The sequence below is a fragment of the Schistocerca americana genome, chromosome 1 (genome assembly GCF_021461395.2).
Source record: "Schistocerca americana isolate TAMUIC-IGC-003095 chromosome 1, iqSchAmer2.1, whole genome shotgun sequence".
Taxonomy (NCBI): Eukaryota; Metazoa; Arthropoda; class Insecta; order Orthoptera; family Acrididae; genus Schistocerca; species Schistocerca americana.
In genome coordinates, this window is record NC_060119.1 from 527,481,405 (window position 1) to 527,497,749 (window position 16,345).

General features: G+C 39.3%; 1 protein-coding gene across 1 annotated transcript in view; it reads left to right on the forward strand.

Moving 5' to 3' along the window:
• The window catches only part of LOC124624589 (condensin complex subunit 1), a 213,413-nt gene that overhangs the window by 59,513 nt on the left and 137,555 nt on the right, over positions 1 to 16,345 (forward strand). The window contains exon 9 of the mRNA XM_047149116.1: positions 8,200 to 8,356. Coding sequence (XP_047005072.1) covers positions 8,200 to 8,356 — 157 coding nt within the window. The remainder of the gene's footprint in view (positions 1 to 8,199; positions 8,357 to 16,345) is intronic.

Consider the following 16,345-nt stretch of genomic DNA (forward strand, 5'->3'; position numbering starts at 1 on the left):
AAGAGGGTGCGTTTCTGGATGAGGTATCGAATATATTGCTTCCCCCTACTTATACCTCCCGAGGAGATCACGAATGTAAAATTAGAGAGATTAGAGCGCGCACGGAGGCTTTCAGACAGTCGTTCTTCCCGCGAACCATACACGACTGGAACAGGAAAGGGAGGTAATGACAGTGGCACCTAAAGTGCCCTCCGCCACACACCGTTGGGTGGCTTGCGGAGTATAAATGTAGATGTAGATGTAGAGTCCATGGGCAATGGATTTCAGGAATTGAGACTGTCTCACTGCAAGTCATTGTACAGTGTGGCATTTTATAGACATTTTATTTGTTTTAGTACATTTTGGCACTTTAAAAGTAGTTTATATGTTGGAAAGTATGAATGGTAAGAAGAAGAAATTTGTGCCAGTCGCTGGTAGACAATTTGTAAGCTATTTATTCATATATTTCTTGAAAGAAAAATCACACAATACCTCTAAAATAGTACATAACACAGTGGGTAATAATCAACAATAACGAACATAGTGGAACCAACATTTTTTTTGCAGTCACCTACAGTGTTTTTTCCTTCACAATTCTTGCCTACCTTATACACTTCTTTCAAGAGGTGTACTTTTTTCCGAGGTTGTTTCTGAAATCAGTGAAGATATTTTAAATCTGTCTTGCAACTCCAAGGAAATGCGTATTTTTGTCACCAAATGTTTCATTTTATTGAAATAAAACAACATCAGTGGTCTTTATTTATGGTATCCAAGACATCACTTTTACAAAATCTTTAAGATTAGAATATAGAGAAAACATAAAGCGTAAAGCAACACAATACATGGTAGTGAGAAAAGTGAATATTAAATAAAGCCAAATACAAAAACACAGGAAACAATGTTAATTTCAAAGAGCGGGTATGATTCTGTCTGGGATTACAATCTTCGTATCCCATGCCAAGCCCAGTACATGGCAGCTTGTATGGCCCTGTCATCTGCTGTTAATAGGTCCTGTATCATGCAATTTCCTACAGGCTAGAAGGTGTTGTGGGTCTTTGAATTCTCCACATTCACAGAGCTCATCTGTAGCAATACAGCCCCATTTCTTCAGGTTTACTATGCATCGTGATACTCCTGATCCTAATCTATTCATTGTGTTCCAGATCACATATGGAAGTTCATATCCAGATACAGGTTCTCCCCTGGAGCTATTCCCTGGTCTTCCTGGTTCCGAGTTTCGCCACAGGCCGTAAAGACATTGGATCAGTTGCTTGTAGTAAAATCTTCCTTGATTAGTGTCCAAACATTGGATGCCTGGGATCTGTTTCTTGTTTTTGTTTCTCGGTTTCTGCAGCAGTTCCTCCTCCTGATTTATGGAGGGGCTACGCCCGTAAGTTAGTCCAGCAGATTTGTGAGAGTTGGGCAGAGGCAGCCTGTTACGTAGCGTCCTGTCTCATTCAGAGCTATATGTACTTGTTTTGCATGGGTGGATTTTTGCCATACAGGTGCCGAGTACTCCGCAGGGGAGAAACATAATGCTAGAGGTGACATGCAGAGAACAGTAGGTTTTGCTCCCTATCTACTATTTGTAAGCTTGTGGATGTTGTTGTTCCTGGCATTCACTTTCATCTTTGTGTCCAAACAGTGATCCTTGAATGTGAGAGTGCGGTCGAGTTTGACTCAAAGATATTTTGGTGTCACAGTGAGAGATGTGCTGTCTCCTCCAGCATATGTTGAGTTTACTCCTGGCCCCTTTACTGCTCAGGTGAAAAGTGCAGACCTGGGTTTTTGCTGGGTTCGGCTGGAGGTGGTTATCATCATAGTAGTCAGCTATATTCTCAAGCACTGTTGTCAATTTTCTTTCCACCTCTTCAAATGTTTTTCCCTGAGCGGGAATGACTGTATGTATCATCTGCGTAGATGGAGCGAGCATCCACTAATTGGCTGGTCATTGGTGCATATGGTGTAAATCAGTGGAGCGAGGACACTACCTTGGGGTAGTCCATGTTTCTGGGTTCGGCATTGGATGCTCTTTGTCTGCAGTGTAACAAAGTAGCGTCTGTTCTGCAGCAGGCACCGGATCAATTGCGCCAGTTGGTAATCCTTCGTGGTGTTATATATTTTTGATATAAACTTATGATTAATGGTGTCATAAGTGGCTGTAAGGTTGATAAAAGCTGCACTTGTGATTTGTTTCAATTCTTAGTCATCTTCTTTGTTCTGTGTGAGGTTCAAAATTTGTCCACAGCATGACCTCCCAGGTCGGAACCCCGCTTGCTCTTTAATAATATTCTGGTCTGCATGTGCAGAGATGTGATTGAGGATCATTCTTTCTAGGACTTAATAGAGCTGGCAGAGGAGGGAGATAGGTCGAGAATTTTTGGAGTCTGCAGGGCTCTTTAAAGCTTGTGGTGTAGCTACTATCTTTGCCTTCTGTCAGATCTTGGGAATCTTCATTTCAAGGGAGCATTTGTTCATCATACTTAATGACCACTGTCTGGTAGAGGGTCCAAACATTTTTATTTGCTCTGGGTGTAGTTCAGCTAGGCCAGCAGCTTTACTACTCTTTATTAGAAAGATGGAGTCATCTAATTCTTCCAGGGCAAAGTAAGTACCTGGATGGTCTTCTTGAGTGAATCTCTCTCAAGCTTCTTTCTTGCATGTTTGCTGTTGGTTTTGCCATTTAGTAGGAGCTGATGCGCTATTTGATCTGGTGTGACCTTATATTAATTTTGGGTGTTAGTTGAGGGTCATTAACAGTGTTTTTAAGAAATTGTCTGGCCTTTTAGCTATTCTGTTTCGTGTCTAGGCTTGTGAGTAAGTTAGATGTTAGTACTTGCGATTTTTGCACCATTCAGGAAACGCCATCTGCTTGCAACTTTTTTTTTAGATATTTCCTCATTTGCACAATTGTTTCTTGTACTGTAGCTGCAAAGACAGATTGGCAGCTTATGTCTCAACTTACCCTTGAGGTCTCAAAATGTGTCAGGAAAAAATGCTAAAAATTGTCTGGAAATCAGGGAATTTCACTTGTGGAAAGTTCTGGCATTCCTGTATTGATACCTACATGTATAGTACTGGTACTAAGCTTTTGTAATCATCGACACTCACTGGAACACATTCCCCTAAAAATTAAACTGTACAAAAGGTTAAATAAAATTCCTATGTAGATGTTGAGCATTCTTTAGCCCACTAATATTCACTACAATGGATATTCTGGTAAGACAAATTTTGTTTGAAATCTTTAAAACATGAATAAGCAGCATACTTACAGCACAGATGCCAGCATAAGGCACTAAGAATGTCTCCTGGAAAGTTCTTGGCCTTGCCTGTAGCTCCCAGCACTAGGTGCAGGATTTTCTTCCAACCCGAAGAGTGCCCAAAAAGTGCAGCTGAATCAGAAATCATTGAAGAAATTCACAATGCAAAGGTGGCTGAAATAGAAGTTGCCAGGATCATAGGGATTACAAATGACTGAGTAGGCTAAATTTTTCATGAAGAATTTCACATGAGAAAGCTTTGTGCAAGGTGGCTGTCACACCTACTTATGGCATATCACTTACCAAAAGAACACACACACACACACACACACACACAAAACAGTTTTTAACAGTAATTGATGTGTTTCAATAAAATCAGTTTTCTGCATTGGTAAGTGACAGTAGCAACACTACAGATAAGACGATTCTTCAGCTCCAGGAAGGCAGACAGTTTTACCAGCTGGAAAGGTCATTGCATTGGTGCTTTGGAATTCCAGTGCTGTTCTGCTAATTCGGGATATTCAGATAGATAAAATAATAACTGGGGCTTCTAATGTATCTGGATGAAAAAAATGCAACAAAATTTCATCAAGACAATTGACTACTTCACAGAAGTGTATTGGCATTGGAAAAGTTGAGCGATCTGTGCTTGATGTTGTCATACTATTTCACATATTTTACTCTATCGGACTTCAGTCTCTTCCCAAAATTCAGTCTCTTCCCAAAATTCAGTCTCTTCCCAAAATTCAGTCTCTTCCCAAAATTCAGTCTCTTCCCAAAATTCAGTCTCTTCCCAAAATTCAGTCTCTTCCCAAAATTCAGTCTCTTCCCAAAATTCAGTCTCTTCCCAAAATTCAGTCTCTTCCCAAAATTCAGTCTCTTCCCAAAATTCAGTCTCTTCCCAAAATTCAGTCTTCCTTACTGGTCAATGTTTTATGAGCAACCAAGAAGTGACTGTAGCTGTAAACTAGTATTCTGCAGAACTTCCACAGGAACAATCTTGCAGAGAACCTTGTCAGACATAAAAACACTAAGTTGGTCCTGTATGGAGGAAGCATAAATTGGCATCCGTGTCACAGAGAAGCAACTGAAAGAGTTGAAAACAAATAAGTTGCCAGGTCCACAAGGAATCCCAGTACTCCTTTACGGAGAGTACTCTGTGGCCATGGCCTCTTACTTAGTCTGCATTTATCGTGAATCTTGCCCAGGGCAAAGTCCCAAGCAAATGGAAAAAAGCGCATGTGACTCTTGTATGTAAGAAGGGTGAAAGAATGTACCCACATAATTACAGACCAGTATCCTTAACATTTGTTTGCTGCAAAATTCTTGAACACATTCCAAGTTTGAATATAACACATTTCCTTGAAACAGAAAGATTTCTGTCCACAAATCAGCTTGGATTTAGAAAGCAGCATTTGTGCAAAACTTGGCTTGCACGTTTCTCAAATGATATCATACAAGCCGTGGGTGCAATACAACAAGCAGCTTTGTTATTTCTAAAGTGTTCACCAGAGACAATGTTATCATCAGGAGTGTCCCAGGGAAGTGTGATAGAACTGCTTTATTCTATGTATACATAAATGACTTGATAGACGGGGTGAGCAGCAATTTACAGCTGTTTGCCAATACGCTGCAGTGTATGGTAAGGTGTCGTTGAGTGACTGTAGGAGTATATAAGATGACGTAGACAAAATTTCTAGTTGGTGATGAATAAGCAGTTGCTCTAAATGTAGAAAAACTTATGTTAATGCAGATGAGTACGAAAAACAATACTGTAAAATTCAAGTACATTATTAGTAGGATGCAGCTTGACAAGTCACTTCACTTAAAGATAGAGGTGTAATGTTGTGTTAGTAATATAAAATGGAATCAACATATCAGGTTGGTAGTAGGGAAAGTGAATGCTCAAATTCATTTTATTTGGAGAATTTTTGGAAAGTGTTGCTTATCCATAAAGGAGGTGGCATATATAATGCTAGTGCCACCAGTTCTTGAGAACTGTTAAGTGTGTTTGGGATTCCCACTATATCGGCTTAAAGGAAGGCATCAAATAAATTCAGAGGTGGGCTGCTATATTTAATGTCAGTAGGTTCAATCCCTATGCAAATATTATGGAGAAGCTTCGTGAACTCTAATGGGAATTCCTGGAGGGAAAGCAGTGCTCTTTCAACAAGGCACTATTGCACAAATTTATATTTTAGGCTGACTGCAGAATGAGTATACTGCTGTCAGCGTCCATTTCACATACGAACCATGAAGATACAATGTGGGAAGTTAGAGCTCTTATGGGGGCTTTTAGATAGTCGTTTCTTGCTTGCTGTATTTGCAAGTGGAAAAGGAGAGGAAATGACCAGTAGTAGTACAAGGTACCCTCCACCACGTACTGTATTGTGCTTTGTGGAGTATGTATGTAGATGTAGAATAATGTAGAGATGGAATAATGTCACTGGAACACCCTTGAATGATGTGTTTTAATGTCAAAGCAGGTGATGAAGATAAAAGCCCATTGTAGGACCGAAGTCACTCCAGGTGGATATTAGAATTGATTTGGCTATATTCAAAGGGAAGAAGTAGTTCATAACTGTATCAGTTCCTTGCACAGAAGCTGCAAAAAGTGGTACAATTGCTATCTCATAATCTTATCATCACCACAAACTCCTTCCTCCTCCTCTCGGAATACTGTTACATTCCATCCTGGGTTTTCCATTGTTTGATTTTCCTCACAGTATTCCTTTACAAGAATTTCTCACATCTAACTTACTTTAATTTCTGTTATGGACATTTCCAGGGGACGCCACCTCATCATAGGCACCTTCAGCACTGGGCAGGGACTCCCACGCCAGAGAAGCATCTGAAGAGGGGCCTGATAAAGAGTGTACCGTAACTAAGGGAAGGATGAACTGTTGGAGAACTGGGGCATGAGAAGGATCTGTTTCTTCTCGTGTAATGAGGGGGGTCTAAAGTCATCTGTTCTCCATATGAGGAGCAATCAGCTCTGACATACTGTTCAAAGATTGGACCAGATTCATTATGCTATTATGTCTGGGAGCCGAAGGCAAGCTCCTGTCTCGTTTAAGCCAGAACTGATTTGATGGGCAGTACTCTGCCACTTGGAAGGAGGCAATATTAATTCCCTTATGGAAACTAGGCAAGTGTCATACCAACTCATAATTACAGAAGTGTAGCCCTTACCAACAATATGGAGAAGTGCGCGCTCAACTGTGGAGGCATCTGGCCCCCCGAATACCAAGGTCATCTATGCTGCTCCCAGTGCAGTTTCAGCCACTACCATTCCGCCCTCGACAACTTAATTCTGCTGGAGATGGCCATACAGAAGACTGTCTTGTGCTGAAACAATTTGTTGGGTGTATTCTTTGATCTTGGAAAGGCATATGACAGCACTTGGAGGTATAACGTCCTTCATCAGTTTCATGGATGGGTGCTACGTGGACGTGTGCCATTTCTTATTCAATACTTCAAGGACAGGTGCTTTGTGCATTGGTGATACTTCGTCTAACCATTATGTTCAGAAGTATGGGGCCCCGCAAGGCAATGTACTCAGTATCACAAAATGATGGCAAACAATCAACAGCATGTCCATTGCAGTTAGAAGCCCGGTTACAAATTCTCTTCTTCATCTTCTTCTTCTTCGTCTTTTGATGACTTTACGACCTTCTACATCCTCTGATACTACAACAGCTAACCATTGGGTGGCTGGAAACTTTGGCCAATAAAACTGGTTTTAGGTTCTCACTTGAAGATTTCTCATGTAAATTTTAACCTTGCTTATTGAAGTTTTAACCAACCAGATCTCATTCATTCAGACAAGGTTTTAAATTTTAAGGACACTTTTTGGGCCTACTGTTTGACATGAAATTAACCTCGCTTTCACACATGAGACTTATGAACAAAGAGCATCCTATCAGAATATTTTTAACTGCCTCAGTAGAAAGGCATGGAGAGTTAACAGGTCCTCCTTCCTGCAGCATTATAGGGCATTTTTCAGCTCATGATTGGTTCATGATAGCATGATTTATGGTTCAGCAAGTACTTCCTACTTCAACATGCTGTATGCTGTCCACCATGAGAGCATTCAAATCTCAATTGGAGCCTGCCGAACCAGCCCAGATTCAGCACTGAGGCAAGGGGGTGGTCTTTTGCTGGGCAGCAGTGTTTTGACACACTGTGTGCAGAGGCTGTTGAACCAATACTCTGGACTCAGTAGCAGCACCTCCTCCCAACTAAGCAGATCCTGAAAATCACCGACATTGCATTAGTCATTAGCATTTAGTGCACCAGTCCACCACAATTATGAGGGGCTGTTCAGCAATTGGTACCATGTGACCAAGCCTTTCAGGGTCCAAGTTACAGACTGTCTCTAGGATCTAGAGATATCACACCTCTGAATACACAGTCAGGGATGCCTTGGCATTTTCAGAGTCCCAAAGTGATTTTAAACTTGATAGAGTACATGAAAACTTGCACTCCAGATTGTTTTTATAAATCTGATTTCTTTGATTTTTAACTACGTGTCACAAATTTATCACTGTATCTTCAGATGGATCCCAGCAAGGAAATGCATTGAGTTGTTTAGTTGTTTCACCTGATAGACATTTCCAAATATGCTTCCAGAATAATTTACAAATTATGATATGGAGTTATATGGTATTGAAATGGCACTGGAGTGGATCCAGAGGCATCACAGTACAAATTTTCTCGCCTTTCCTCACTCGCTCAGTGTGTTACAAGTGGATCAGAAACTGAAAGAAGTAGTTGTGTATTTGTATGAGTAAATAAGCTTTAGACATTGTGTAGAACATTACCTTTCTTTTGACTCCCTGGATTTTTATACAGTGCAGTGTATGACAAAGAAAACTGGTGTTACAAAGACTTTGTGTAATTGGTATTTCTATTAAATGTTAAAATAAATGTGATTTATGTATGGTACATAACATTTCAGTTGGGATTGGAAGAACTTCAAGCTCAGCTAGAAAGTGAAGAAAAAAAGCTACAAGCTATTGAAGACTCTACTGCAAAACTGCCTCAAAAAGTAGAAGAGGAATGGAATGAATTAGAGCCTGATCTGAAAGGAGGTCTGACAGAAGTCCTGGAGGCAGGTATGTACACACATTTTCTATTTTGCGCGTGCGCACACACACACACACACACACACACACACACACACACACACACACTGTACCTAGTTGTGTAATTTTGGTATAAAGTTATTCAAATGAGGGGAAACTGTATTTTAGGAACATGTCCACTGCTTCGTGACAAAAATATGCTTTGACTATGTAGCGGTTTTACATGGGGGGGGGGAGGGGGGGGGGGAAATGGGTTGCATGCAATTGATTTACTAAAACAAATTGAGGGACAGTACATGACCAAAGATCTAGAAATGATGCACTCTCCTAAAGGGTAGGTTTGTCTTTGAGAAGAATACAATGCAAAAGCAGTAATCCATGTATGTGTCAGAGATATGTGCCTTCATTATCAAAAATACCTTAACACAAAAGTTTTTGTTTCTTGGAAGAGTTAATTTGACTTCTATATGGATATGTTTTACCTTCATACAGTAATGACATTGTTCGAAGTCTTTTGCATGGGTGAACATTTGTCAATGCTTCCATGCAATAAAGATCTTTTAAGTTTAGATATTTCTGATGCTGAAGGCATGTACCTTAGAAACACACGAAAATTAGTGCTCTTTCATTGTGAGTTATTCAGCCTGCATTTTAGCTTTCAAGTACTAACAAAAAAATCATTCAATTATTTGTGTTCTGTAGATCTAGTTGTAAAATATGTCAAGATGCTGTTGGAATCTGTTTCTCTAGACTGCAGTAACAATCACCAGTAAAATGTCATACGGTTTTACACTTGCAGTGGCTAGTATTTCCAGTATAAAATTAGAAGAGAAATGTCTTTAATTTTTTTTTAACTGCTACTTTCTCAGCTTTGCAGAGTGTTAATCTATCACTGCTTACTACATAAGGACACTGCATCTGTCAAAGAATAACAACTATCTGCATGCTGTAAGAATAGACTTAAGTGCGCGTCATTTATGTTGGCGGCCGAATTTAGGTTCGTTCTGCGCATCTGACGTCGCAAAACACAGTCAGCCAATGAACAGAGAACGACGCTGCCAGATCTCGACTGCAGTGCATAGCATGGACGAGTGTCTTCAGTATTAGAAACGTTCAGTCATAAATAAAGTAATAGAACAAAAGCAATGTCTTGATAGCAGACTTTCTTTTATAGAAAGTTTGGAAAAAGCGTTCTTTATACCAATTGCTTCATATTCTATTAATTAATTAAACCAAACAAGCAATAAGACTCCTAATTCAGGCGATAGGAAGGAAAGGTGTTTGTATCAATCTCACGAACCGCTTTTTCGCACTAAAGAAGAGCGGTAATTGTTTATTTCCTATTGTACTTCGACGAAGTGTGAGTAATTCATAGTCGTACCAAAAGTGTTTGACAGTACTTTGCGTACCGTGTTAGACTCCTCACTGTGCTCTGTAGGCAGACGATCTGCGTTAGCATAATGGTTAAGGTGTTGGACTTCTATGTGAAAGGTTATGAGTTCAAACCTTGTGCGGAACTTAATATTTTAATTATTTAAAAACAATATCGAAGTGCCTTACTTCATGAATTATTCGTTTGAATGCAATTTTTTGAAATTTCTAGTGCTTTGTCTCTTCATTAACCCTTTCGCTGTTGCAGACACGTGCTCCCCGCATTCCGCGCTGTGTGCAAGTTTGTCATCACTGCACTGCTCGCCTGTGCAGACACATGGTGTTCCCACCGCTTTGACACACTTATCATTCGATTTCACAAAAACTATTTGGCCCAAAAATTTGATTTTTACACGTCTTCTTGACTGATGCCTTTCCCCCATAAATGACTTAATTTTGTTTCGATGTTCAACGCAGTTATTATACAGCATTAAATGTAGTAAACCACTGCACGAAATTTTGAAGAGTTTGCAGAGGTAGAAGTCCATAGCGTATACTTTCCGTATGGTCGATTTTAGTTGCCACAATCTTGAGAATGAAATGTGGACAAGATACCTAAATTTCATATAAAATTTACTGTATAACAATATCTCATTTAATTTAAGTACCACATACGTGTCGTATGTAATATTGAGAAATATTCCGTTTTTTGCGACTGTAATAAAAGTTTTATTTACACCGGACGCGTTTGGCTTTATTTTAAAGCACTTCAATCAATGAAACGTATGGCACATACACAATGGTACTCATGTTCTCTTTCTTGTTTTTGTTCCACAGTCGCAGTTTCACCTATGGTACCGAAATATATTCCTCTTCTGCAACTGTAATAAGCGACTTATTTAGACCAGACGCGTTTCTCTCTTTTGAAGCATCTTCAGTGGACAGTATTTTGTCTCCTCCATTGCCAAGTCACCTTCCGTAGTTTTGTGCTGCGGTAACACAACATTCAACGTTTGTGTTGGCAGATCAGTGTTTTAGCAAATAAATGATGTTTGTGTGTGCCACACACAAAAATTATATTTGACATAGTTCAGAGCACTTCATTGATAGACGGTATATTCAAGTCCTAATGTTTTTGTAAGTCCACAGTTTTGTTTAATGTATTTTGTCTACTTCCTTTTGATTAATTGAAGTGCTTTAAAATAAAGCCAAACGTGCTCAGTGTAAATAAAACTTTTGTTACAGTCGCGAAAGATGGAATATTTCTCAATATTACGTACGACACCTATGTGGTACTTACATGAGATATTGTTATACAGTAAATTTTATATGAAATTTAGGTATCTTGTCCACATTTCATTCTCAGCATTGTGGCAACTAAAATCGACCATACGGAAATATACGCTATGGACTTCTACCTCTGCAAACTCTTCAAACTTTCGTGCAATTGTTTACTACATTTAATGCTGCATAATAACTGCGTTGAACATCGAAACAAAATTAGGTCATTTATGCGGTGAAGGTATCAGTCAAGAAGACATGTAAAAATCTAATTTTTGGGCCAAATAGTTTTTGTGGAATCGAATGATAAGTGTGTCAAAGCAGTGGGAACACCACGTGTCTGCACAGGCGAGCAGTGCAGTGACAAAATCGCGCACAGCGCGGAATGCAGGGAGCACGTCTTTGTAACAGCGAAAGGGTTAATGCTGCCGTGGTGGCTTTACTTCATGAACTGCGCGCTCCCCCCTAAACGTAAGCTTGCAAACTAGTTATACTATGGCGCTGCTTCTCTTGGCGCGTGCGTCGTGTGCAACTGGCAACGCAGCACTCTCCCGTGTCTGGGCGGGCATGCGCGAGCCGCCAAGATAAAAGAATTCAACTATAGTTTACAAAGTACATTGTTACTTACTATGCAGTTGAACAGGAGTTTTAAGTTACTGACTAGAAAATTGGATGACTTGTTAAAGTGACTAATAAAATATGTAACAGAAATACATGATTTCTTGTTTTATGTCTAACGGCAGCTGTTTAATACCTCTGCACCAAAATGCAGGATTTCCCTCCATACCTTAGAAAAGGAAACAATAACTGATTGTTATTATTAGCCACAAATAATATTCGGGAGTAAGTGTGCTGGAAATTGCAGCCTACAAATTTAGTTTCTTATGACTCTTTTCTCCTTGGCGGTAGAAACCCTGCCACAATAGAATGAATGGAACACAGTGAATGACAGAGATGTAATGTTAGCACAAAGATGCTACTGAGATTGGTGTAACTAATTTAGTAGCCAAGAATTTGGATAATGTGCTGAATAACAAGCAGTCACAGAAATTTCTGTTACATATTGATGTCAGTATTGTATGAAAAGTTAGTTGGAATGCAAAAGCAAAGCAACTTTTGAGTAGAGGTATCATAAGCATGAATGAAAACTGAATTTTTCAGTGGTCCAGCTGGTGCAACTTAAAGCTATGTAGCAACTTTTTGATAGATTAAAATTGCACGGAGGTCGAGGACTCAATCCTGAAATTATGACTTTCATGGGCTCTGCTTAAGGATTGGAAAGTATTTATTTTATGCCCATTTCTTGTGTGTTTTCTGCCATTTTTGATGTTACTTTCTTCATATTTTGGTGTTATTTTTGCCAATTTTAGTATTTCCTTATTTTTGCCTTTCTACATTGTTTTTCAGCATTATGTTGAACATGAAAATATAGATATCAATTACATTGTATTCACCAGCAAACAGGTCACATTTATATACATTATTGAAAAAAAAAACAAATTATTTATGTTAAAGCCTTTAAATCTAACCCATTAAAAAAACCTACAACCATAAACTTGGAAGTTTTCCAAAAGAAAGTGTTATCAAAACTTGAGAGGTCTCATCTGAGACATTATGTCACCAATCAGTCAACATAAAACAGCTGCACAGAGTCTATATTTGAGCACTCAAGACAAGCTGTCACCAGAAAAACACCAGACATGTGACAATGTACACATTTCCATCTGGTGTGGAAAGCTGCTTTTTCATTAAATGATGTTCGATAAGCGACCGGCTTGGGGATAATCCCTGCCCAGGGACTGGGTGTTTGTGTTATCATCATTCATGACTGTGGCTAAATTGGATTGTGAAAAAAATTGGACTGTGTCTACATTAGGACTTTGTATGAGCACTGATGACTGCACAGTTGAGCACCTACCAAACCAAACACAACACCAGCATCATCATTAAATTATGAAGGGACTTGTATCCCCTCAGAGTATTTATACTACTGAATCCTGCCATTACAGAACAGGTCCTTTGCTGTATCAGAATTAATGGACTTAACCAACATCATCCTGTTGTTGCAATGAGAACCTATGACTCTGAATACAAACTTACATGGATCTGTGGCCGTAAGAGTTTATAGCCTACTTTGAAAGTGTAGTCCAGTGCGTACCAGTGTTTCTTTCGTCTACTTGAAGTGCTTATGCCTCCGTATTTCTCAAAAGCTTGGTTATTTCATCAGAAAAATTCCTTTCTCCCCAGTAATAACACAATCTTCAGCCCCCGTAACTTGGAATATGCATATGATAATTTTATCTGGCAATGTCTCATTTCTCAAAAATTTTGCCCAACAAACATACCAAAAGTAATGCATTTTTGAGAAATCATTAATGTTGTGTGCCAGTTAAACTGCATGTTTTTCATAGTGCACAAATATCTATGTGAAAACTCCCAAATAGGCACTTTAACTTCGCAAACATGGAAATAAACACTGGACTTGTTCTCTTTGCTTCCATCAACCTGTCACAGCATAGGACACAAGATATGTGTTTGACAAACTACTTATCTGCCAAATTTTGTGGTTTTCATTTTTATAGTTTGGTACTGTGAACATTTGCAGTTTAATTAATGCCCAGAATTAAAGCTTTCTCAAAAAATGCATCATTTTTTATGTAGTTTGTTGTGCAGTAGTGTTGGTAATGACATTTCAGCAACTAAAGCTGTTACTTGAATGGAGTCATTGAAGTAAAGCTATCCTGTTCTTTACATGGGAAATGAAATGTCAGTCTAAGATTATAGATGACAGTCAGACATGAGGAGGAGATCAAAATCAAATTTCAGAATTACAATTAGTTACTAGTAATATTTACCCTGCTGCCCTCAGATTTACTACATTTTTACACAGAAACATTTGCTTGAACCCTTCCAATTTCATTTTATATCACTATCTATTTCCTGTAATTTTTTGCGTTATCATTTATGCAAAAGTTTCCTGTCCCTAGTTGTGGCCTTATGCTTCAGCTACTCAGGTTCAACTCACAACCTCCATTTCTCCCTCCTCCTCCTCCCCCTCCCCCCCCCCCCTCCCCCCTCCACAGCTTCATTTCTGCCAGTACCTCTCCTAGTTTCCAAACATCACAGAAGTTCTCCTTACCTTGTCGGACTGTTAGTTGGGCCTGGATAGGGTAGTCTGTAAGAATGTTCACCAAAGGCAAGCTTTTCATATTCGAGTCCCAGTCTGGCACAGTTCTAATTTGCCACAAAGTTCTGTAACAGTGCGTACTCAGCTGCAGAGTCAAAGATTCATTCTGGAAACAATTGTCTAGGTTGTGGCTAAGCCATTTCTCCAAAATATCCTTCTTCCAGGTGTGCCTGTCCTGCAAAATGTGTAGGATAACATCTTCATCTGTACTCCAGAAGACACCTTATGATGTATACCATTCCCTGTATTACCCAAGAATGGTGCATGGGAAGAACAAGTGTATGTGTTCACAATATACCAGGTGTAGAAGTATAAAACCGGAATTTCCCTAGAGATGGTGCTAGCAATCAGTGTAGGACCCATGAGACCATGTCTGCAGCACCATCTGCTTCCTGTAATGGCTGGCAATGAGTGTCAGCACACAGTAACCTAAGTTCCATTCATCAATATCTGTTATGAATCGGTAAACATGCCGAGTTTTGTGCCTGTGAACTATGATTTGCTGATAGAATTGGTTTTCTGTTATCATTTGAAGAAAACTGCTACAGAATCGCATCAAATGCTTGTCGAAGCTTTTGGCAAAAATGCCCTTGGGAAAACAGTGTTTCAAGTGGTTCAAAAACTTCAAAAGTGGTGATTCTGACATGAGAAACGACAAGCTCAGGAAACCACTGAAAAGTTTCAAAGACAACGAATTGTGAGCTTTATTGGATGAAAATTGTACTCAAACTCAGCAGGAACTCGCAGTACAATCGAATGTGATGCAGAAAGCTGTTTCTCTTCAGTTGAAAGCCATGGGAAAGGTGCAAAAGTGGGAAAATTGGTTCCACATAAATTGAGTAAAAGACAACAAACAAATCACAAGACCATTTGTGAAATGCTGCTCGCTAGATGCAAAAAAAAGTCGTTTCTCCATCTGATTGTGACAGGTGATGAAAATGGATATATTTTGAGAATCCTGTGCATTGTAAATCATGGGTGAATCCAGGAAAACCATCGACATCCACTGCAAAACCAAATCGCTTTGGAAAGAAGGCAACGCTCTGTGGGATTAGAAGGGTGTCATACATTATGAGCTACTAAAACCTGATGAAGCCATTAACATTGATCGCCGATAACAGCAAATGATTGATTTAAATCAAGCATTACATGAAAAACAAACGGAATATGGAAAAGGGCAACACAGTCATATTGCCCCATGATAAGGCTCCATGACACCCAGCAAAAAGGGTCAGGGAAACGATTTAAGGCATTCAGTTGGGAAATACTACATGACGCAGCTTATTCTCCAGACTTTGTTCCGTCAGATTATCATCTAATTGGATCACTGGGACACGCTGTTACTGAACAACGCTTCAATTCGTATGGAAGTGTACGAAAATGGCTTGCTGTTTGGCTCGCTCCAAAAGAAGAACTGTTTTTTTGGCTTGGCATTAACAGCCTGCCCAGAGAGGTGGGAGAGATGTATAAATAGCAGTGAAAATTATTTTTGAATAAAATATTGTTTATCAGTTTCAAACAATAGACATGTAATTATTGCAATCAAATTCCGGTTTCGTACTTCTACACGTGGTATATTGTGAACAGCATTGGCCTAAACACTCCCAAAAATTACTTTTATTCATAGATTTCATTCCATTAAGAATAACATTTTGAGTTCTTTATCCTGTAAAGCCTTGCATCCAGTCACGAATGTGGACAGATACTCAGTAAGCTCATATTTTGTTGGTTAAGTGACAGAGCAGAACAGCATTGAATGCCTTTTAGAAGTCAAGGAGCTCAGTGTTAACCTGAGGGCCTTTGTCTACAGTGCTCTGGATTTCATAGACAAATAAAGCTAACAGTGTTTTGCAAGATCTCTCATTTCCACATTGGTTTTTATAGGAGATATTAATTTTCCAGAAATATCAATACATAAAGATAAAACTCAGTTATGTGATCCACAAAAACTGTGAAAACTTTTGCTCTCTTTCACATGAATGACACTACATGCAGACAGTTGCGGTATACACATTCTGGAGGGAGGGAGGGGGGGGGTGTAGGAAGGGCATCTGGCTACTCGTTAAATTAACATTGCCAAGTCTGTAAATAACAATGCTGACATTGTGGGATGTAGGCACAATCAAAATATCTTTTTCGTGACCATTCTTGAAAATAGAAACGGCCTGTGCTTTTTTCCA